The sequence below is a fragment of the Sabethes cyaneus genome, chromosome 2 (assembly GCF_943734655.1).
Source record: "Sabethes cyaneus chromosome 2, idSabCyanKW18_F2, whole genome shotgun sequence".
Taxonomy (NCBI): domain Eukaryota; kingdom Metazoa; phylum Arthropoda; class Insecta; order Diptera; family Culicidae; genus Sabethes; species Sabethes cyaneus.
In genome coordinates, this window is record NC_071354.1 from 204,371,775 (window position 1) to 204,397,569 (window position 25,795).

The 25,795-nt window shown below is 41.4% G+C and overlaps 1 protein-coding gene across 1 annotated transcript; it reads left to right on the forward strand.

The window, feature by feature from the left end:
- The first annotated feature begins 123 nt into the window (after window positions 1–123).
- LOC128738736 (vinculin) lies at window positions 124–25,542 on the forward strand. The gene is made up of 5 exons (XM_053834080.1): window positions 124–399; window positions 12,319–12,519; window positions 20,824–22,914; window positions 22,972–23,598; window positions 23,663–25,542. Exons 2-5 carry the CDS (start codon window positions 12,463–12,465, stop codon window positions 23,768–23,770), a joined length of 2,883 nt encoding a protein of 960 aa, XP_053690055.1. The 5' UTR covers window positions 124–399; window positions 12,319–12,462; the 3' UTR covers window positions 23,771–25,542.
- The last annotated feature ends 253 nt before the right edge of the window (window positions 25,543–25,795 follow it).

The following is a 25,795-nucleotide window of genomic DNA, read 5'->3' on the forward strand; positions in this document are numbered from 1 at the left end:
TCTTGACAGTTTTACTTTGTTCAAAAGTTCCAAGCATAAAATAAAGCAGCATAAACTTTTTGCATCACACGCATATCGTCGGTTCTTTAGTTTGTATCGTTCGTTCGTCGTGAGTGGTTCTGGAGTTTACTAGGACAGTAAGATCTCCGTTTCGTTTCACATTCATATACCTATAACCATAAATGCTTTGTGCCTTGCTGTGTGCCTTGCTGTGCTAGTGTGTATTTGTTCGGAAAGGTGGTGACAGACAGAAAAAAAGTTGCGAAAAGGAAAAACCTGATTTTTTCTCATCTCGATCGCCGAGACTTTCCGTTTTGTTATTCTGCTTGCTCCTGTAATCCCTGGTTTTGCAGATCCCGAGAACGGTACAACTACGGCAGAAGAAAAAATCCATAAAAGGTAAAAAATGGTGAAAATTTTCTAACAGTGATGAAGAACGGTAGTTTTGCAATTTTGTGCTGAATCTTCTTTCTCTCCGCCGCCGAGGATCATCTTTCAATTTTGCGCATATAGATAAGTGTTCGGGTGTGCGACTTCCAATAAGAAAGGCAAATCAGGGAGTCACTAGTTTTATGCTGCGTGCTGGAAGCAATCAAATAATGTGATTTAACTTATATGTTTATTTTCGTTACTGTTTTGAATTCTATAGTTAAGCAACTAGTCGAAATTGAAGGATAAGAAAGTTACAAATAATTTTCTAGAAAGGGGAAAGATGTCAATAAGAATTAATTAGGGTGACTGGGAATGGAACAGTGGGTACGCAGTAAGTAAACTTTGGTTAAATATGGCACAGTGCGGATGTTTATAGAATATTCTTGTTTATCTGAATATACCAAAACTGGAAGTTGCTGTATAGTAGGTATATTAGATAATAAAATCGTAATATTAATATTTTGCCTGGGATGAGTAACTTGGAATTAGTCACTTTCTTGGAAAGATATTTAAATTTGTTTTCTTTGTGTTACAAGCTATAGTGGTTCCTTATCAAAAACTCGTTTTATCATTTGCTTTCGTCTGCTGAATGTGTGGAGTAATCATTTACCGTTTTTATGGAAACATACAGTCTAAACATTACAAACGATTGAAGGTAGCGCTTCTACTTTGTTGTGAAGCGAACTCCCACAGCGACAGTCCTCTCGCAAGCTTTGCCCTAGTGAGGTCACTCGTCGTGCGGCCTCTGCCCATGGTCCCTTTGTAATGTATTTACTTTTCGCGCGCTTGATCAGAAGCACATTGCGACGACGACGACGATGATGTGAAAACTGAACGTGTAACAAATGCTATTCGCGATCACCCACTCTTCTATGATCAAAGCGGACACGGCGTCAGTGCTTCAATTCTCTCGGACTGCGATCACTCTCCATCACTCGTTTTATGATCTTCCGTTAGGACTGTGCTGGCCCTCAAATGACACAGTTTTAATTATTTCCTTTGAAGCGGTGACGGTGAGAATAGCAACATGGATTCATGGTATTGAACGTTGAAGTGATTTATTATTCAATGCTTTTACACATTTTAGTTAAATGACGCGTTTTGTTTAAATAATTCCCCATTTATAATGTAAACGCAGAAATCTGATATATCCTTACAAAAAAACAGTGATAGAAATCGAATACAGTTTCGTTTCATCTTCAGCAGAACTTGATCTTTCATACTATGCATCACCCATACAGCCACTGTAGCACTGACGGGGATGCCCGACCAAACGTAAAATAAATGTTATGCATCAGCAAAGTTTTACATTCCTATGGTTTCCACGGCATGAGGTATTCGAAAGATAATACATATCTGTCCGCTGTGATGCATTTTAACCTCTGCTGATGACTCTATGCAGAATGCCTTCTCATGACTGCAGATAAATATGCCAATGTCAGTTTTTAGTTTTGTTGATTTGAATTGTTTTTACGAAGGATGCAACCAGTTTAAGCCTCCCAGTGGTCGCTGGTCATACAAGCGAGTCATCGTATGTTCGAATTTCGGCTGGGAGAGGCTGTTAGAGTCAATGGGATCAAAGCACTAGCCCCGCAATTGTCATGTACTCTAACAGCTGGCCGCGAAGACGGTCGTATAAAGAACAGAAGATCCAGTTTCGAAAACGGTATGTAGCACCTAAGCTTTGCTCCGCTTTTTGAAATCAATTTTACCGATATAGGCTCAAATGGTATTTTTTAAACTGACTACCATAGATGAGCAATTACAGCGACAGCTCATTACTAACTGTATCAACAAAACAAATCCAAGCACCTTTGCACCTTACACGGTCGGGAGGTATTGGCTGTGTATACCGCGCAGTATGAACGCCATAGGAAACGATGACGGCATCTTCGTTTGTGAGGAACTGGAAGCCGCTATTTTGTCGGATCAAACTGTAAGTGTGTGCAGTTGATTGAATTCTTCGTTTATGGAATTGGTCGCGCTAACTAACAGCGCATTTGACTAATAATATTTACTCTGGAGATAACGAACATCCTGTGTGGAACTCACTAATGGCGTCATAACTTAATCTATGAGCTAGCGGGAAGTAGATGTTTACCTTTGATTGACATTCTGTTACCGTTTCTGTGAATTGTATCAAGAGATGGTCGTTAAAAATTGGATAGCTGTCACTTACCGCATTTTTATATCTTGATTTTTCATTGATGCTCTAAATATGTTGTAAATTTTTTCGTTCTAAGATCAATTTAAATTGAAATTAAATTTAAAGTTTCGTTGATAAAATCGAAACAAAAATTAGCATATCCAAATAAGCTTAACTTTAAGACTTTCAATTAAACTCAGTCGTTAGACTAAATAGATCTCCTACCTTTAGAAAAGCCACGTTTTAATATAGGTGTCTACTCTGTTGTTTAAATATTTCAAATTCAAAATACATGCATTTCACTATCAACAGTTTCAACAATCAATAGTTTCATGTGGTCTGCGACATTTAAAATATTTGCCACGTAATATATGTTCCTCTAGGGGACCACTATTTGCCCCCATATAGTTCATTTCACCCGCGCTTTTTCCGCGAAACGATCGTTATTCAATCGAACTTGACATTGATGATCCCACGCAGCGAGCAAATTGAAAGCGAGAAAAAAATAAACAATAAAATCGTCACCTAGGTCAACGTCGCCGCCAATGGGACGGAATGCACTCTGTCTCTTTCTAGCCTACACACTTAAAATCCACTTTGCGCGCGTCGGTGATCTTCGAATTCAACAAAACAGCCCCCGATTCGAACAACAGATGGTTGCCGTGAGCACGGACTGCATGCGTTGATGACGCCATCATTTATTATCACCACGATGATTCGATTTCACGGTACTCGCGCACCTACACAGCATCAGTAGGCCACCGCGTCGTCGTCGTCGTCGCCGGTTTGATTGGAGAAAAAGGTGTCCGGATATTTTTCACGCTACCGATTTGTACTCCTACGGGTTTCGCCGCCTTCGGTTATTGCTGCCTGGCGCTGGTTTATTGTTAATGATGGACTGGCCATAGTGGAGTTTACATTTCTGGCCATTGTGAGCCGGAACGTGTTTGATACAATTAGTAGCTGCTTGTTTTTCTCATACCAACCTCAATCATTGTACTGGCGTAATCCGGCAAAGTGACGTAAGCGCCAAGGAAAGAGTAAAGTTATCTGTAACAAACTTTTTTGAATGTGTATCCAGCATGGTCGTCAATTTCAATATTCAAATCTAGCACACAATGTATGCACCTGATGACCAAACGTTGGCAGTCAGCCAGCTATCAGTCATTGATAGATTTTCACTCGTATTTTTTAAAATTTGGTTATACATAGTAGAGACTCAAGCTGACGTAGTGAGTAAAATAACTTAAGTGACATAAAGTAAGAATTAGAATGAACCAATAAACCCGAATTGGTTGACGAATCTGAGACGATTTAATATGTGGTATTGTTCATTTTTCACAGAGAACAAATTCCTTCATAAAAATTTGTTTTAACTAACATTTCATTTCTTAATCTCATTTTGACTGTCGACTTTCCGACTGAGGACTAAGCGGAACTGATTTTCTCCTACTTAAAGTCTTTGTCGCTCTAAATTTCACATTTCAGAGAATTACAAGTAACTCCCAGGTGAAATCTTTGTTTTTTAAGAACCAAATAGGTACTTTATAGTACCCATGCACGCTCTTTCTCGCTGAAACGCAATTTGCAATTTTGCTGCACATTACTACTTACTTGGCGACGATCCGCTAACGATTCTGCACTGAACATACTATCGTAGGTCCTGGGCACCATCCTTTAATTGCCTTGAACATCAGCTGAGCACGCATCATAACAACGCACATTCGCCGGGTGCAGGTCTTCCTGGTTTATTGAAAATATTATTAGTTGCTCTTCTGTCAGGCATTCTGACCACATTTCCAGCCTAATGCAGACAGTGTGCCTATCGGCACACAGAAAGATATTTCATGGTGCGGCATACTATATTAGAGGGTAAAAATAAGAGGATGCACCAGTTAATTTAGGCTAAAAAGATTTCTGTTTAGTCCAAGCGTTGTTCTAGTCAAAATTACTAAACGTTAGTTTTGGCGCTTCCCCGATGCACAACAAGAATAACAGATTCGTAGTCAAAATTACCAGAAAGGAAGTAAAATTTTCTGAGAACCAGTTGCTTGTACAAGAAATTATAAAAGGGTAAATTTAAATAGCTCTTTCAAGGTACTTTCAAAAGCATGCGTTTTCAGAAAAACGAGATACCAAGCTGCAGCAATGCGGTCCAACATCTTAAAACCGACTGAAGTCTAACCCGCTATTTTGATGCTTGCTTTGAAACTGTCTAGCATCGTTCGATTCATCGGTTTTGTTCAGTTTATCGGTTTCGACGGAAATTCATGCATTATTTGCCACGGCTCATTTCGTTTGACTATATCGTACGCCACACTTGAATCCACAAAATGGAGATTGAGTTGTGCAATTCGTACTCCCGGAACCTTTTTTGTTGAAAAGGCGACCTTCACGAAAACCAGCTTGGTATTCACTTGGCCAACGGTCTCAATCTCAAGAACAGGATGCAGGAGAGTACATTGAACGCCGAACTGAGCAATGTTGAGCCTCGGTAGTTCCTACAATGGAGTCGATGTTCCCTTTGGTAGAAAGGGCATATTATTTATTTATTTTTATTTGTCTACATTAATAAAATTACTAACTAGGTAAATACTTTTGAAAGCAGCAGTTATTGCTTAAAGTTACTACACGTAGCAGAGCAATCAAAATAATTGTATACGCTATTAAACAATTAACACATTACAAGAATGGGTTCATTCTGATCATATTCGGTGCGTCTAAATTCGGTCGAAGAAATTCTCTATTTCGTGGAATATGTGGGATGACATCAATGTTGATTAGATTCAGAATGGTGGGGTTTTCCAATTCATGTGTACGAGATCCACATCTTGTACAGGGTGCACTTTGTACGGGGGCTTGGTCTGCTCGATCGCAATCGCCGTCGATCATTATACTACTGCAAAAGCAGCGTCAGTCAGCCTCGGCTCCGCTAGCCAGCAGGTATTTTGTTTTGGACGTATCTATCTTTAAACCAATCTTTTCTGCTTCGCGATTTAGTCTGGTGTCCTGTTCAGTCACCACCACAGATGTTCTTCCGATAATATTCATGTCATCGGCAAAGCAGATGAATTGACTAGATTTGTTGAAGATCGTATCCCCCGTGTTGATATCCGCTCGGTTTACAACATCTTGTAGTGCTATATTGAACAGCAGGCATGAGAGACCATCACCTTGAAGAATCCCTTTGTGTGATTCGAATAAACTTGAAAATCCACCCGAAATTCGAACACAGCACTCTACCTTCTATTTTAGATTAAATCAGTTCAATGAGCTTCCTTGGGAAGCTGTTCTCGCCCATGATTTTCCATAGCTCTTTCGGGGAATGGTATCATATGCGGCTTTAAAGGCAACGAACAAATGGGAACTCTGTATTCACGGCCCTTTTGGAGTATCTGCAGCTATCTGTGTGAATATTTGATCCGTTGTAGACCGACCTTCGATGAAGTCGAAGTCGACGAAGTTCCCACAAATCTGTTCGTAATTGGTGATAGTCGGCGGAAAATGATTTGGGACAGCACTTTATAGGCGGCATTGAGAGCGGTGATCACTCGATAGTTCTCACAGTTCAACTTGTCGCCCTTTTTGTAGATCGGGCAATTAACCCCTTCTTTTCACTCCTCCGGTAGTTGTTCCGCCTGGGTGCCAATAAAAAAGAAAACTTCCAATTAGGTAGTGGTCCGAGTCAACGTTAGCGCTTCGATAGGATCTGACGTCGATAATGTCTGAGAAGTACCGACAGTCGATCAAAACATGGTCAATCTGTGATTCTGTCTGATTTGGTGACCTTCAGGTATTCGTGTGTAGAAGTCTGTGCTGGAAGAAGGTACTACGTATGGCCATGTTCTTACAGGCAGCAAAGTCGATAAGTCTTAGGCACATTTCATTGATCAGCTGGTGTGTGCTGAACCCTAAAATCACTAGTTTGTCATCGGTACTTCTGAGGTGAGGGCTGTGCACGTTGATGATGCTGATATTGAAGAACCGGCCCTTGATTCTCAACCTGCATATTCGAGGATTGATTGGCCACCTCTCAATCACCCGTTTCCGCATCTCGCCCATCACTATGAAAACTGAACCTAGCTCGTGTGTGTTGCCGCAGCTCGGGTAGATGGTACGTCCATCTCTGAAAGTACGTACCTTTAAGCTCTTCCAGCGCACCTCCTGCAGCGCTACGACGTCGACCTTGCGGCTCTTCAATACGTCGTAGAGCACTCGAGTGCTTCCTTGTAAGTTGAGGGATCGGTAGTTCCACGTCCCAGGTTCTCAATTCATAGTCCTTTTTCGTTGTGTGGGTCTATTCCGATTGTTCCAGTCCGAATTGCCTTGTTCTTTATTCAGTGCCTTAGGTTTTTGTGGTGGCGACTTCCAGAGGCTGCAAACAAACCGCTTGTTTCACCGGAGAATCAACGGAGCTCGAAAGAGCCCTCCTTCCCGGTCAACATACGATCTTGACTTCCACCGGGGTTGGTTACCCGATCTCCACCAAGGTTGCTCGTATCACAAGGAGATAGCGATAGGCATTGCAGTTGCTGAATAAGAGACTGTGAACCACTGTAGGGTATTGTTATGCCTACAGGTGCGCTGGTGACAACTGCGATCAGTTCTTTGATCTATTGTGGTGTGTCCTCTTTAGCTGTATGCCTTTGCTTATGAACAACTACTCTGTCATTTAGTAATTGCCATTTTAATTGAAGGCATCATCCCAGCATGGTAGTAGTATGCTGAGAATGAATTTTACTACTTTCTGAGAAGAACTAGCCCATATTTCCGAAGGCTCCAACAGTCTTTTATCAAGAAATTAGCGCCTTTTGTTGAATAATGCCGTGCATTTCAACAGTATATGATAAGCACTTTCACGCTGTAGATTGCAGAAACGACATCTATATCATTATTAAGCTTTCCTATTACCTTTAGATGATATTTACTTGGACAATGACTAGTAACCATTCCGCTAAAAGTACTCAGATTTTCTTTGAAAGATTCAATAGCTTTTGCGTGATTGAGGCATTTGGTTTTATAAACCGTTTTGCATGACGGGCTGATAGAGTATTAATCCAGTTCTTTATGACCTGATTTGCTTCCCATTTTTTCAGTTCCATCTTGCAGGTACTATTAGATACTCCACAAAAAGGTTCGGGGCCTATCAATTCCATAGCAGATCCAGATCTGGCTAACTCGTCTGCTCTTTCATTACCTGCTATACCACAGCGCCCGGGAACCCAAAAGAGGTTTACTCTGTTGTGTATAGATAGTTGTTGAAGCAGTTTTACACAGTTATTATAATTATTATTATTAAGTTTCGTAGTTCCCTACGAAAAAACTGAACCTTGATGTGGTGTAGGGCTTTTTAACTAATCAGTAAATGAACAGTGGTCACGTTTACATCACTGAATGTGGGTACCGTGCGGTATCGAAATCCGTACAGCTTCGAAATCCGTACACCTAATACAATTTGCTTGATTATATGTATTAAATAGTCTAAATGCAAAATATTAATAATAGGCCCAGACCCGTTCTTTATTAGCATTACGTCAATGTCAAAACATAGGTAGTAGGCCACGAAATACAACTAATAAAAATTAAAACGTTAATGCCTATCAGATTTCCTTCTAAATTGGCTGTGTTGTTAGCAATTTGCTAAGAAAATAACTTCCAATAAAATGAAGTGTAAAGCGTACTTGAATTGATTTTCCTATTTAAAACCTCGAAAATCGATTTATGGTGGTGTTTATAGTTCTACAGTTTAATATTATTCATTATGGCAAGTAATATTTATTCATTATAATTAGTACTGTACGGATTTTGATTCAGTTTTACTAGTTGAATCTAAATCTGTACACCTGTGGCGTATCCTTAGCGATCCAACTCTATTCTATGTTTTGCCAAACAAAATGGAAATAACTAAAGCTAAATATATGTCGATAAACTGAAAAATGGCAAATACGATAATAAATGGCGGATAATCCTTTAATAAAGCATCAAGATAGTTTAAGTTCCTGTCACTACGATAAGAGCTAGTGTATTGAATTGGTACTCTCGAAATACCGGAGTCTCTTCTGCAATATTTCAGCTTTCCATATAATTTGCAACAAAAATCAAGAAAAAATGTTATATATTGTTTATAAGTCAAGTTAATTTACTCTAAAATGTTAAAAAAGTTTGTTTCTGAGCCTAATATTTCCTGAGGCATAAGGAAAACAATGTAAGAACATTTAACATAAGCGAGGTTTTGTTACAAGTGGGTGGTCCCATGGATAGAGGCAATATTTAATCAGTACCAAACCTGATATTTTAACTTTCCGACCAAAAATGAACAATTACCCATAGTTTGGCTTAGAAACGAAAAGATTGATTCCTTGTAGTGTTCCTATTGTGCATGTAAACGACTCTTAGATGAGCAGGACTGAAATACAATGCGTGAATTATCAAGAAAAGCATATTTTAAAAGCAATTAGTCAAATAAACAAAAACAACTTAGCCGTAAAGTTTGAACACATTTCGATCAAGCTTACACGGATTTAGATTCAAAGTTATGCGGAATTTAATTGATTTTTAACATGGTGTACGAATTTTGAGTCACAGGTGTACGGTCAAAATCCGTACACCTGTGACTCAAAATTCGTACACCATGTTAAAAATCAATTAAATTCCGCATAATTTTGAATCTAAATCCATAAATAAAAAAGTGTACGGATTTTGAATCAAGAGCTGCACATTTTGATCTCTATTTTTTATTACTAGGATTGATTTTAGCTTCTTGTTATTCCAAATAATGTTAAAATAAGCATTATACTGTCAAAAGAAAATATGACGAATTGCTTATTACAATATCATAATTTTATATTGACCATTTAAAATTGTCTAGTTCTTAGGTGTACGGATTTCGATACGGCACGGTATATATCAAAATACGTTTATAATTTCAACTCTCGGGGTAAAAATTTACCAAATGTGATTGTTGCGTTGTTCAGAAAGTGCTTTTGTTCCGTTTAAGAATAAAGCCAGGGCGGGGATCTATGATAATTAACAGATGATTGTTTCTGGGGCTCATCCTTACCTATCACAGCTATCACAATTTATCTCCGAAAATTGCCGGTTTGATTGGGCCACTCCTCCTCCCCCCCCTGGGTTAGTAAGTGGATGTAAGCAGGATGGTTTGGATGTCGAAGGAGCATTCCACAATGATTACGGGTAATAATAGAGATGCTAAGGAGAAGTCATTAATTCTTATACTATTTTCCATTTATATACCATTTTTACAATATTTCTCGCGGTCGGTTTTTGGGGTTTGGCGACGGATTTCCGTTATAAATACTGCGCACTAGCTCTTTGATCTCGAGGGTTGGGAGGTGGGTGCGACTCTATATTTTAAAGCTTCTGTCGGCTACCGCGAACGTCCCGGTTGTGTTGCGCTCAATTTACTTTGCAGTCTTGGGACAATGCTCAAATTCTAAGGGATGTAAGATGAAGTTTGCCCTGATAAGTTGATAGCCACTAACGGTCCGAAGTTAGTTTTCCTATTGGTACGTTTGTGGCTGTGTTGGAAAATTGATAGCGGGCGCGCGGTTGAGGACCGGCGTTTGGTGAGGCTGACGAATCCTCCACTTCTTCACTATACTACATTTTACAACTCAAGTAGTACAAAATGTCCAGGGCAAAGCATATTTACAAATTCGATCTATCATTTTTCTTCTTATCATCATTTTAACATTCCGGCCTTTGGCAGAGAGGTCTCAGAGTCAGTTCGTGGAGCACGCGCAGGGCTGAAGGCCTCCGCCTGCGGGCATAGACGTGTGTCGGATATGCTTGGGACGCTACCTGTGTTTTAGTAGGCGACATTGCCTGTCTCATCAGATAAAACTGATATTTGAGGTCTCCCTGACATTTTGTTGACATCACAAAAGGGCCCAGTGCCGAGTTTTATACGCTATTAAGCGACCAGTTGGATAACCCGAAAAAAGGATTATTATTATTAAGTTTCGTAGTTAAGGGTCCCTTCGTTCCCATTCACTACGATCTGGTTCATGGATGCCAAATAAATGGTCAAAATCGTAGTTTTTGTCCACTGCATCTTCAGCTTGAAAAATAAGAGGATTAATTTCAAATTCCTTTAAGATACTTAGATGGATCACCGATTAGTTGATCGTCGGATTAGTAGAAACGGTTAGTAATGTAATGTCACGTGGCTTTTCAGTTCTCACCCAGCTCAACGTAATGGGTGGCTCTTGAGTGAGGGTGGTTCGTTCTATCAAAATTGTTGTGAAAATTATCGATGCCGGAAGAAAACGGAAGGTGTTGGTCGAAGCGCATACTTGTGTTAAGGGTCAAACACCAAACCACTTTCTTCTTGACAACTCCAAGGGGAATTAAACAAACCAGCCACAGTCATATGAATTGGCGTGTTTTGCACAGCGGGATTTGGAGCCGCTGCCTCGGCGATTTTTAGGGGAACGGTATTATGTAGCTTAACCACTGGACGTCTTCGGAATGTTTGGCGCTCAAATCAGATCACTTTTCCGAACAAAAACTGAAAGTCTTTGTTAACCGTTACCTGCGGTACATCATTTGGGTTAGGATCTTCAATTCGGTACTCATTTGTCGACGTCATCAGCATCCGATAGAAGCAGAGATGTGTAGATGGAGGTGGATTGGATATACCTTGAGGAGAGGGGTTACTGCAATCGACAGAGAGGCGTTCGACTGGAATCCGTAGGGTCAGGACAGAAGAGACTCGTGGCGGTGCAGCCTAACCAACTATATTCAGACTATTGATGAAAACCTCTCCTGGTGGCAGATTATATGAATGTCAGACTATTGAATTATTATTATTTAATTAACAAATGCCTTAAGAATAGTTTGAATTGTTCTTAAAACTAATAGAGGAATTCGAGGGTAACGTTTAATTGAACACTTCTGTAAACAGATCCGGTTTCCGAATTTCATTTCTGTGATTTTCTCAAAAAACATTCCCCATTCCAGTGGTCAGATTCTACATAACATGCTCCGCATTCCGCGTTTTTCTCTGAGTTTTAATTTACTTTTCTTCAAAAATTTATTCTTCCATTTTATAGCAGTAGATATATTCATCCGTTATTGTGAGAGAGTTCGTAAAACAATAAACGCAGACTCTTGGACATCCAGTTTCGCATGGAAAATCCATTCCGTATACCTTCAGCCTCGAAGAGTTTCGGCTAGCAAATTTTGATTGCCAGGAGAACATTCGCTGAATTCTTAATGACTGTAATTTGGTGAACTCGTTGTCTGGTAGCGCTAAAAGTACGAAAATGCACGTCACGTCTTGTGTCACATACAGAGTCATACCCAAGCCCCAAGTAGACGGCAGTTGTACTACGACAGCAGGCGTCATCGTCTCATAAACTGTGGATGTCTATGAGGCAACTGCCTCAAGGGTCTCGCCATCGTACGTACGCCGCACCGTACAGATGTGGTTGAATGGTACTTGGCAGCAGCCAAACTCGAGTATCCACTTGGTCTGACGACCACGGCGAAATGGATGGTGGAAAATGACGCATAAATTTAAACTTCCATTCCATGCGATTTCCAGTTAGACGAATTGTTCGCATTCTTCTAATTTATGAGCTTTGTTGAATCATTTTATGGTGATTTAATTGGTGCCTATAGATAGTGAGGAGAAAAGAAGACCAGTTTAAACGAACAGGCAAACATGAAAGGTCGGTTTGCAGTTGACTAATGTTGTTTTCTTGTATCATTTTCAGACGATTGAAGCATCATTTTGGGAGCCGCCTGAGAGGGGCGCCGGAAAAAGTATCGCCCAGCTGGAGCAAGCTGAAGTGAATTACAACGACGACCACAAAACAACCTGAACCAGTAGTACAAATAACAAAACACAAACATTCAAAATGCCTGTGTTTCACACAAAAACGATCGAGAACATCTTGGAGCCCGTTGCACAACAGGTACCAATACATACTAGCTAGTCAATCAGTGCTGATACTGGAGTTATTTTTATAACGGATTTGCCTAGCCCATCACTATGCGTTGCGGAATATCGTCTTTTCCTGCTTCTTGGCAGGACAGTCGGACACTACTCATATGACATGCATGAATTTTAACCTTGTTTATAGTTTACTTACTTACTTGCTTAAAAAATACTAGCGTCGTCGAGCAACGGGTAGCATGTCGAGAGTATGCGTGGTCGCTTATGTAGCCCCGACTTGCTGCCGTGAGTCCGCGGCATGGTTGGGGAAATTGATTTTAAAATTAGAACACAAACAGTAGGATGGTTCCATTACCTACGCCTAGGGTGTCGTTATTGGTTGTGGTGGGTAATCACAGATGCTTCTGTTTGCCCGTTGTGGAAATTATCGTGGCAGTTTTTTATCGAGTTTGAAACTTCGATCGATTAGGCCGTATTGTTAAAGTCGAATTTGTCCTCAATAAAGATGTTATTTGAGAAATGCTTTGACAAAAGACTTTTCCTTGCAGACTTTGATAGTATTTGAACCATATTTTTGATTGACCTATTTCTATTTATCGTAGAATATGAAGAAAAGTTTGATGCCAAGTGGCCTACGAGTGACCTTGTGTATCCCCCATAACAAATTTAATTTGACCGTAATAACGTGAGACCATGTAATAAAGTTTAGCCGTTCATAGGAAACCGCTAGTTTGAACGGGCTCTCACAAAAGAAAAGCATGAATCATACTTTATTTTTAAGACTCGGTGTGTGAAAAGCCGACTTCCACACGTTGTTACATACTTTTTTCCGTCGATTTTTCTGCTTTGGCTCAAGTAAACTGTGATTGCCGTTTCTTTTTCGGCATTGCTTTTGTTTACTAACCAAATCCGCTCGTTGATTGGATTTGTTAGCCGAACGCTGCCGAACGGTAATTAGGGTTTAATTGATATGAATCAATAAATAATGATCGTTTGGCTAGCAACCTTGAACTTTTTTCTTCGTACATGATAACACAATTGCAACATCGCAGAAACTTTCTAGAAGCTGATTACATACCATTTTGTTTTTATGGTAACGAGTTCAAATGTATTAGACCTTGAAGAGCTAAAGGTGTCACTGATAATGTCGCAATTTTGGGTTATCTTGACTTATCAGCTCACAATTCCGAGAAGAATTTAAATTTTTGTAATTAGAAATTAAATTTTAAAACTTTTAAATGGTGTTACTCGTATCCTCAAAACTCAAACTAATATAGGGCGATTTTCTCGGTGCATCTTGTCATTGTGATGATTCAGAGCTAATACTAACTGACCATCTCTAATCCTAAAATGCAATTTCTTCGTACGTGCCGTTTGGCCCGGCCATCCACACGTTTGCCGGCTGTCAAGTAAATACATACATGTAAATACCTGCGCTAAAAGATTAATGAGACCATCGGATTAAGAGCATTAGTGTGTGCTTTTCCGTTTTTTTGCGAGCGACCGCAAGTACACAGCCGCACGGACACCTACAAACAGCGCGTGGCACGGTGCGGCGGCGTTCTACGGGTTGGCTCGTCGCGGTGACTGCATAATAAATTAAACTGCCAAACATCAAGCAAGCGGCAAACCGGCAGCTTTCGCGAGTGTGTCGTGCTCGTGATGATGGTTAACGGTAGGGCTGGAGGACGTGGTCGGTTGTTGACTAAGACGCGATCGTCGTCATGTGTCGCGTCTCGCTACGCTACCACAGACAAGGGCAGACTTATCTGTTTGTTTTGTTTTGTGGTCGTGTTTAACTAAGACGTTGTTGTTCGAAATAACTTACCGAGAAGGTGAGGAGTCCCTTGTGAATATATTTTTTTCGAAAAGTTACCTGCTCTGTTCGTCAGCCTAAAATCTTGAATTTGTAAATATTCTGTGCTAGTGGGTTGCAGACCGGTAGGTTGACGATAACTGGTTTACGTAAGCGTATGGTGAATGCTAAAAGCAAACGCAGTTTTTTACGAGAGTTTTCCGGACAATTGTGATGAACGAATCGTTTGAGCCACGAATGCTAATACCTGATGCTGATTGTTTCACAACGGCACTAGGTGAAGAGCCTCGGAGTATACAAAACGATTGGTTTCATGGGGAATGCTAACAAGTGGTGGAGAGGAAAAAACTGCCTGGAAAAACTATCTGAATATTGCCATTATGCCACTACACTAGGGAGAACTTGGCCAAATAACGATGAGCAAGGAACCAGTTGACCATGATACTGAGGACTACTTACTTACTTACTTACTTACTTACTTTTTCGGCGACAATCCGCTTACCGAATCCGTGCCGAATTTAGGAGACGTCTCAACGTTTCTCGGTCTTGGGCTGCCGCTCTCCAGTCGCTTCTAACACCTGCTGCTCTAAACATCCACGTCAACAGCGCTCATCCAACGGGTACGGGGTCTGCCTCGAAGTCGTCGGTCTCTGTCGGGGTTTCTGCTAAATATTGTTTTCTCTCTTCCGGCATCCTTGCTACTTGACTATTGTAGCCTGCCGTGTTTTACTTGCTTCATTATATCCGCATTTTTGTATACTTGGAATATTTCATGATTCATGCGCCTGCGCTACATTCCTTCGTCTAAGATGCCGCTAAGAATTGATCGCAGGATCTTACACTCGAAAACTCCAAGAGCTCGTCGGTCGCTCCAGGAGAATAGCATCTAACAGAGCACTAGTGTTGTACGGAGTTGCAGGCTACGGGACTTCAGCTGGCTATGTAATCCGTAGAAGGCCCTGTTGGCAGCCGCTATCCGCCTTTTTACTTCACGACTCACATCGTTGTCACATGTCACTAACGTACCAAGGTAAATAAATCCGTCGACCACTTCAAAACTGTCTCCATCTATCACCACCGCGGTTCCAACACCCGAAGGGCTACCACGCTCTCTACCAGCCACCATATACTTTGTGTTGTTTTTTCAATTTTTTTTTACGAGTTGGGAAATCTGCTAAGCACCTGAGAAGATACGGTACTACTGCCCTTCGAATAGTACCTTCCAATGCAATGTTGAACAGCCAATGCAATACGATAGTCCGTCACCTTGCTTCAAACCATCTAGCGTCACAAACGAGTCCTATGTCTCACCCGCTATCCTGACGCTTGATTTTGAACCATCAAGGACAGCACGTATCAGTCTAATCAGTTTTGTTGGAAAGCCATGTCCAAGCATAATCTGCTCCAGCTCATTTCGTTTAACTGAATCGTACGCCGCCTTGAAGTCTATAAACAAATGGTGAGTCTGCAAGTTGAATTTCCGGAATTTAGCGAGGATTTGTCGCAAGGTGAACATCTGATCCGTCGTGGAGCGTTCCTCTAAAAAATCGCACTGGTATTCGCCAACAAAGGTTTACTGCAACGGCCTCGATTTGAAAAACAGGACGCGAGAGAGAATTTGGTATGCAGAATTGAGGAGAGTAATGTGTCGGTAATTGCTGCATTCAAAAGAAATAAAACTAACTTCATAACTTTGCACTTAGACCAAACTCCTCTACCGTTTTCTACAGAAACTAAGTGTCTTGGAATTACTCTAGATAAAAAACTCAACTGGAATACACATATCGAACAAGTGATCAACAAAGCTACTAGTGCTTTTTGGGCATGTAAAAGAATGTTCGATAAAAAATGGGGTCTAAGCCCAAAAATGATACATTGGATGTACTCGGCTATAGTGAAACCTAGAATCACATACGCAGCATTAGTTTGGTGGCCGAAACAAAAAACGATTCAAATTAAACTTGGAAAGCTGCAAAGGCTCGCTACTATCGCTATAACAGGAGCAATGGGTACTACTCCGTCTAAAGCCCTAGAAGCTCTATTAAATCTACTGCCATTATCTCAGGCCATTCAACTAGATGCCGTTAAAAACGCGATAAGACTCAGACGAACCAAAAATCTTTTCAGTGGTGATCTAAAAGGCCACCTAAGTATCCTAAAGGAATTTGAAATTAATCCTCTTATTTTTCAAACTGAAGATTTAATGGAAAAAAAATTCGATTTTGACCATTTATTTAGCATCCATGAACCAGATCGTAGTGAATGGGAACGAGGGGGCCCCTATGTCAGAGATGGTTCAATAACTTTTTACACTGATGGTTCGAAATTGGCAGACCGAGTGGGGGCTGGCATTACTGGTCCTGGACTGAATAGGTCAGTGGCAATGGGCAAATGACCAACGGTCTTTCAAGCCGAAATATATGCTATTCTAGAATGTACTTCGATCTGCTTGAAGAGAAAATATAGGCATGCATTGTATTTTCTCAGACAGTCAAGCAGCTCTGAGAGCTCTAAAATCTGTTGCTTGCACTTCCAAATTAGTCTGGGACTGTGTAAAACTGCTTCAACAGCTATCTACACACAACAGGGTAAACCTCTTTTGGGTTCCCGGGCACCGTGGTATAGAAGGTAATGAAAGAGCAGACGAGTTAGCCAGATCTGGATCTGCAATGGAATTTATAGGTCCCGTACCTTTCTGTGGGGTATCCAATAGTACGTGCAAGATGGAACTGAAAAAATGACAATCAGGTCATATTGAACTGGAATAATACTCTATCAGCTCGTCATGCAAAACGGTTTATTAAGCCAAATGTCTCAATCACGCAAAAGCTTTGAATCTTTCAAAAAAAGATTTGAGTACTTTTAGCGGAGTGGTTACTGGTCATTGCTCAAGCAAATATCATCTGAAGGTAATAGGAAAGCTTAATGATGATAGATGTCGCTTCTGCAATCTAGAGTGTGAAAGTGCTCATCATATACTGTGCGAATGCACGGCATTATTCGATAAAAGGCGCAAATTTCTTGATAAAGGACTGTTGGAGCCTTCGGAAATATGGGCTAGTTCTGCTCAGAAAGTAATAAAATTTATTCTCAATATATTACCGTGTTGGGATGATGCCTTCAATTAAAATAACAATTACTAAACAACATAGTAGCTGTTCATAAGTAAAGGCATACAGCAAAAGAGGACACACCACAATAGATCAAAGAACTGGTCGCAGTGGTCCAAGGTCCCCAACAAGGAAAAAAAATTGCTGCATTCGAGTCGATGGACTTTTTTGTAAATAGGGCATATAAGACCTTCCAACCAGTAAAGTGGTAAGTGTCCGTAAGTGGTTCCTCCTCAGTTCCTATACCTTTAGTATAGTCTGATGGATTGCAAAATACAGCCGTTCGCTACCGGCTTTCAAGAGTTCGGTGGAAATGCCGTCCTTTCTAGCTGCTTTGTCGTTTTTCAGCTCTCTCGCTGATTTTCTAACTTCGTCTAAAGTTGGTGGATCCACAGCTTGTCTATCATCGTCAATCGTAATCCTATTTTTGTTATCGCTTCATCTTGTTCACCATTCAACAATGCATCGAAATGTTGTTTCCAACGCTTAGCAACCTCCGATCTTACGGTAATCAGGTTCCGCTCCTTGTCGTTGCACATAACAGGAGTTGGCACGGTCCGTTATTTGATTTCGTTGATCGTATTAAAGAAGCTTCTAGCATCGTGCTTCTCGAAGCAATTCTCTGCCTCCGCAAGAACGCGATATCAGTGGTGGCGTTTCTTAAGACGGTGAAGTCTCTTTTCGGCAGTTCTAGCATCTCGGTATCTCGCTCTGTTCTGGCGTGACACATTTGCAACCAATATGTGACTTCTGGCTCGATTCTTCTCATCAGTCCCTCGTTGGCACTCATCAAACCACTCACTGGAAGTGGCTATAGCAGTAGTACCCAACACTTCTCGCCCTGTAGTACTGGTCGCGTCGTGAATGTGCCTCCACTGGTCGTTCAGGTCCACTCTAAGTTGTTCTCCGATCCGCTCGACAGTCTTCCGAGAGTACTCTCCAGCAACTCCTTCCGCTAATAATCGGCGAACGTTCAGTCGTATCTTCCTCGTTGGTTTTGATTTGACGACCGGGCGCGTATCTTATTGCCCACGACGAGATAGTGGTTTGGTCCCTAATCGAATCCCTAGTCGAGGTCCCTAGTCTCCCGGAAGGATCGCACGTTTGCGACATCAGCAAAGTACCGCCCATCAACCTGAAAGCAGGTGTCTCCATTAGGATATTTCCAGGTGTGCTTTCGGACGTTCCATCGTACAAAATGGGTGCTACAGATAGCCAGTCCTCTGTTTCCAGCGAAGTGGATTAACCTAAGGCCATTGCCGTTTGTGGTACGATGGAGGTTTTTTCTACCCATAACGGAACGAAAGAACTTTTCGCTTCTGACCTGTGTGAGTCTATAATTAAAGAATTTGCGCTTAATGCTCAACCCAATGAATTTCTGAATTTCTCCTAGCATAAGTTTTTTAGCATATCGCCTTACTAGGGTTACGAAGACATAGCGTTTCATAAGTCATCCGCCTGCTCCGGATCAGTCGCTGTTGAATGCAGCCCCTAACATAAAATACAGCCGCATACCTGGTACGAAAACGGCGATTCACCGTGTAGTGGGATCACCGCTATCCCTAACCTGGAGACAGACGCTCACGGCTGGCAATGCTGTTCCTTTTGGCAACGCTCAGCAGAAGCGTGAGTGCCCCCTTCCCTGACGGTATCCGACCTTAGTTTCCAGCGAGGTTGGTTACCCGATCTCCACTACAAACGCAAAGCCTTGGGCTTGAACGTCTTTTTTAAGACTTGACCCATCTTCTTTATCGATAGACTTCACATCTGGCTATTAAAGTACAGGACAGTTACGGGGCTAGTGTAACAATCATACTACCTCTATCTAGCAGCACCGCCTAGCCGAGATTAGAACACCGATGACTGGCTTGTTATACCAGCATCGTAACTCGAAACCAACTAAGCAGTACCAATCTCCAAAAGGTTGCTCGTATTCCGGCTGGTACCACGAGGAGGTAGGAATAGGAGTTGCTTAGAGACCTTAGAGGGGTTAAGGCGAGCTGTATTAATTGAAGCAAAAGACATGTTGTCGAAAGCGCCTTCAATGTCAAGAAAAGCACAGAATGCCGTCTCTTGGTATTGGATTGTTACTAGGCAACGAAGCATTTTAATTGCCATACCATGTGATTATCCGTGATTTTTTTTCATTAACTTGAGAAAGTTTTGTGTCAAACTAATAATCTGAAAGCTTTTTAAAAAATCTGAAGGCTTGGGTATTGTTTTATCATTTTACCCGCCTTAAATATGATGAGGTTATCTGCCCGATCTATCAGAAGGGCGGCATGTTGGACTGTGAGAACTATCGAGTGATCAACGCTCTCAATGCCGCCTACAAAGTGCTCTCGCTAATTATTTTCTGCCGTCTGTCACTAATTGCGAATAGATTTGTGGGAATTTTAACAAGCCGGCTTCGAGGAAGAACGGTTAACAACGGATCAAATATTTACACTTCGGCGCATCCTCCAAAAGGGCTGTGAATACAGAGTTCCCATGCATCATTTGTTCGTTGAATTTAAAGCTGCATATGATACTATCGATCGGAAAAAGTTGTGGTTGTGGATAATCCTGGACGAGAACAGCTTCTCCAGGAAGCTCATTAAATTGATTCAATCTACGAAGGATGGTACACAGTGTTGTGTTCGGATCAAGGGTGGATTGTCAAGTTTATTCGAATCACACAGAGAACTTCGTCAAGGCATAGCGCTACAAGGTGTTATGAATCGAGCGGAAGCACGAAATTGTTACTACCATGGGCATGTCTAGTAAATGGGCGATTCACCAATTTTATTTTTGTGTGGCATTTATCCTGGATGTGATTGCTTTAATTTAATATCGTTATATCATTAACAGTGGACACAATTTTGCCAGTCAAAAGTTTTAAATTAGATTTTGAAGGTGTTCCGTAGAACAAAGTCGTATTTCCTAAAATGGAATTTGAATTGATAACCATGTTTCAAGATTGAACCGGTATTAATTCCATAAAAAGTGTCTTCCCACGACTTAATATTTCTAATTGTTCATATGCCATATCGAATGCATCTAACACATAGTTATTAGATTTGAATGACATGGTAAACGGCATCGTTTATTAAAAACAAAAACGAAACGTACAAATCTTCTCTATCGTAAGCAAAATAAATTTCCAATCCGATATTCTGTTCGATTTGCCACACCCCGTTTCACCGGCAGCCAATTAGCTTCATAATAAATGGCGACATTTTCAAATGCCTCGCTGACCCCTGTTAGACTATAAATCATTAATTTCTGCTTCGGCTGGCAATTTACCCCACTCAAAAAGACAAACGAGCCAAAATACGCTACACTATACTATGCACCACTAGCTCTACTAAAACATCGTTTCGTTCGTTCTTTCTCGTTCCAATTTCGTTCCTGATAGGTCTCCCGGTTGGTGATACTGCACGAGGAAGCCGAAGATGGCAACGCGATGCCCGATCTCAGCCGACCGGTCCAGGCGGTTTCGCTGGCCGTCACCAATCTGGTCCGGGTGGGTCGGGAAACGATTCACAACTCGGACGATGAAATCCTCAAACAGGACATGCCCGCCTCGTTGGCTCGCGTCGAAAACGCCTCGCAACTGCTGGAGGAAGCATCGGCCATGCTGAGGGGTGATCCATTCAGTGGACCGGCGCGAAAAAAATTGATCGAGGGCTCGAGGGGTATCCTGCAGGGGACTTCATCGCTGCTTTTGTGTTTCGACGAATCGGAGGTGCGAAAGATCATCCGCGAGTGCAAACGAGTGCTGGATTATTTGGCAGTCTCGGAGGTTATCGATACGATGGAGGATTTAGTGCAGTTTTTGAAGGATTTGACCCCGTGCCTAAGTAAGGTATCGCGGGAAGTCGGTGCCCGAGAGAAGGAATTAACGCATCAAGTACACAGTGAAATTCTCGTACGCTGCTTGGAGCAGGTGAAAATTTTGGCACCGATTTTGATTTGCAGCATGAAGGTGTTTATTTTGATTGCCGAGCAGAGCGGGAAAGGATCGGATGAAGCGGCTGAAAATAGAAACTACTTGGCTTCCAGAATGAGTGAGGAAATACAGGAGATTATTCGCGTTTTACAGCTGACGACCTACGATGAGGATCAAAGTGAACTGGACAATCTGACGGTGTTGAAGAAGATCCACAATGCAATTAATAATAAGATGGAAGCAGCGAACGATTGGTTGCGGAATCCGTATGCTCTGCGTGGTGGGGTTGGGGAGAAAGCGCTCCGACAGATCGTTGGTAATGGATTGAAGGTGGCCGACCGTTGTCTTCCTCAGGATTCTCATATTATCCGAAGATTGGCTGGTGATATCACTGCTATGACGAACACGCTGTGTGATTTAAGACAGGATGGTAAAGGAACTACTCCACAAGCTGATTCGATTGCTCGTGACATCCGAGATAAATTGGGCAATCTGGAACAATCCGTTTTGAATGCCATAATGGGTGTCGATAAGGCTGGATTGCAGCAGACAGCGCACACAGTTCAGGGTCGCTTGGAACAAGCTTGTCGCTGGTTGCAAAACCCTGGCCAGGATGATCGTGGCCTTGGGCAGCGTGCAATTGCCCTCATTGTCGATGAAGGTCGTAAAGTAGCGGAAGGGTTAAGTGGCCACGAGAAGGCAGAAGTTATGCAGTTGTGTGATGAGGTTGAACAATTGTCTCATGACTTCTCACAAATGTGCTCTAATGGACTTGGACACACTGCACAGGCGCAGGAAGTAGCACGACGTCTCAATGAGAAGCTGCATGGGTTGAAAAAACAAATCCAAAATGCAGTGGTTAATCGTGTTGTTGAAGATTTCATTGATATTTCATCGCCACTGAAACAATTCATGGAAGCGGTCGCTCTTCCAGAAGGAACGCCCGGTCGTGAGCAGAATTTCAATCAAAAGTCCAATAAATTGCAAAGCTTTAGTGATCGTGCGTCCAAAACTAGCCGCATGGTAGCCGCCGGTGGCTCTGGAGGTAACAAAAAACTCGCCGAAGTTTTGCTTTCTTCGGCTTCTCAAATCGACAGTTTGACTCCACAGCTAATCTCTGCTGGGCGTATTCGGATGAACTACCCAACCAGCAAAGCAGCGGAAGAACATTTGAACAATCTAAAACAGCAGTATGCCGATACGATACTTCGCATGCGTACGCTGTGCGATCAAGCAACGGATCCGTCTGATTTCATCGAAGCTTCCGAGAAGCAAATGCAGAAGCATTCGTTCCTCTGCGATGAAGCAATTCGAATGAGACAGCCTCAGAAAATGGTCGACAACACATCCAGCGAAGCTCGGTTGGCTAACCGAGTTCTGCTGGTGGCCAAGCAGGAAGCGGACAATTCCGAAGATCCGGAATTCATCGCTAAGGTTAACGATGCATCCGATCGTCTTCAGCAGTCCATTTCGCCGATGGTTCAGGAAGCGAAACACGTTTCAACCAACATTGCTGATCCGATCCATGCTTCCAACTGGCGGGAGGCCAACAAGCAGGTTTGTACACAAACTTCGCGTTGTTTAATTTAGCCACTAATTTGACTTTATTTCCAGTTACTTCAAAATGTGCGTAATATTCGCAGTGCCATTAACAATGTTCCGGATGTGCCAGAAATGCCAGATCTATCTGCTTTGCATGTTAGCCCACAGCAACAAGAAGCGGCTCCACCACGTCCGCCACTACCACGGGAAAACATCCCGCCGGTTCGACCTCCACCACCGGAGACCGACGACGAGGATGAACTTTTCCAGGGTATGCCCAATGCAAACCAGCCCATCTTGATGGCTGCACACGGCTTGCACCAGGAAGTACGCCAGTGGTCTTCGAAGGATAACGAAATCATCGCAGCGGCTAAGCGAATGGCCGTTCTTATGGCCCGTCTGTCCGAGCTGGTTCGTGCCGACTCGAAGGGTAGCAAGCGAGAGTTGATTGCGACGGCAAAGAAGATTGCTGAAGCCTCGGAGGATGTGACCCGGCTGGCGAAGATACTAGCCCGCCAGTGTACGGACAAACGCATCCGTACCAATCTGCTGCAGGTGTGCGAACGGATACCGACCATCGGAACGCAGCTGAAGATCCTGTCGACCGTGAAAGCCACAATGCTGGGCGCGCAGGGCTCCGACGAAGACCGAGAGGCAACCGATATGTTGGTTGGCAATGCGCAGAACTTGATGCAGAGTGTGAGTATCACATCGTATAAGTTCAAATTGAAGAACAAAAGTATGACAATTTGGTTACTTTTAGGTTAAGGAAACGGTTCGTGCTGCTGAGGGGGCCAGTATCAAGATTCGTTCGGATCAGACTAACCACCGTCTGCGCTGGGTACGTCGGCAGCCTTGGTATCAATACTAAGCTGTTGGTAACCGTCGGTGATGAACGAATAGGCGCACAATTTTTCTGCGACGGTGTACAACACACACAAGGAGCACACGGTTAGTCAGAAGCACCTTTAACGCACTTTACAGATGTCTGAAGGAACGTCTAGAACTCGGAGCAACTCGAAGATAGAATGAACACTAATCAATTTACAGTAGGTACCGGAAAGCCTTGAACTTGTGTGAAAAACTGCCTAATAAGAGGTACCTCAAATCGTGTCAAAAGAAGGTATGGCAATCTAGTACAAGAGTACTCATATTTCTATGTTAGAATAGTTTGTAAGGATGTTATCGTATGGCGACGTTTTTCTCGATATGTATTTATTTACTAAATGTGTTTCTACTCAAAGGCATAATTTTTTCGACGATTGAAAAAAATATATTTGTTACATTTTAGTTTTTTGAACTAACAAATTTTTCTGCGAAAAAAATTGCGAGTGTTTCTTAGTCAGAAAAGTAAGGGAATTTTTATAAGCAAGCATGAAGGAATTTCTTAGGGGAGACAGATAGTATTTTTGATAACGAAATTGAACGCACTAGCGGTTAAAGGGAGGATTAGAAAATTGTTGCCAAAAATTAATGCATTAACAAAGTCAAAGCCGGATGACTTAGACTAAAAATTGCTGTTTGTGTTTCGTTGGATTAATACATGAAGAAATTTTATGCAAACATGCTGTTAGTAGGACGTCCAAGCGACATTATTTTAGCAGAGTCTATTTATATCGATGTTTTAAATTGCGCAATTGCAGGATCTGGATTGCAGGAAATAAATAGAGCCTAACTAAGTAAAACGTAAGAATAATGCTAATATGTGCTAATACATGAAACGAAACAGTTTTAAGAAACGTTTATATTAATCATTAGCGTAAGATATGTTTTCTTCCAACGAGACGAATCTACTTATACTTGCAATCAGTGCTCGATTTTGTATTTCTTTTATCAGATACATACAACAACAGTTTTCAGTAGGTGCAATATCTAACCTTCACTCAAGTAGTGAATTTGCATGCAAGCCAGAAGGTAGTATTCCTAGTAACAAACCACAATAATAACTTGAACGAACGAAGTTACAAATAAGAATGCAACATTTTACTAATACTAGTAACAAATACTGATAGATTAGAAAGGAAGAGCGCTTGTCTTATTACTATTGGAAATTATTCCGGATCTAATTTCACATAAAATGACTGATTACTTCGTGTGAAGTAAGATGCGGAATAATTGTTGTTAATTATTCGTCCGGCACCAGAAATTACAAACCGGCCGGCTAATAGGAAGTTCAAATGAAAATTGCAGGTACCTCATCGAACAAACTTGAGCAGCTAACAACAGCGGTTTTTCCAAGTGATTTCCGTATTTTGTTCTTTCCATTATACATACACTACAAATCAAATACATACATTTATAACAAAGTAGAAATCGAGCGTGTTGTAATAACAAGTGCCTATTTATATTATATTTTTGTAAACAGTTTTTATTCTTGTTTGAATATTGTTTAACTTTCAATTTGTTCAGCTGTCTTTAGTTGAGAAGAAATTTCTTTTACAGGAGCAGTTTGATTCGCGGTCGGTATCGGTGAAAAACGTTTTCGTTTATCTATTATATGTCTGTTTACTGACTGTTATCGAATCACTGACTTAATCGCTTACATGTGTAGCTGTTTTTTCCTCTTTCAATGAAACCATTTACTAGTTCTTAATCAGAGTTGAGAAATTGTAAAATGACAGCGCTACTGTTTCTTATATTAAATAGATTGAAATATTATTTAAAAAAACTTATCTTTTTATGAAGGAAACTCCTTTAAGACTAGTTCAGTTTAGTTCTCTGATAGGTAAGTGGCATGTTGTGGTGCCAATTGGATCTGCATTTATTGGATGTAAAATTGGTTTATTTGTACATAAATGTAAAAGTACAATGTAATAACAAAACTGATTTATGTAATAATATTATTGCAACAAAGCAGTGATAATTAAGCAGTGACAACCTACACTTTCCCTTAAAA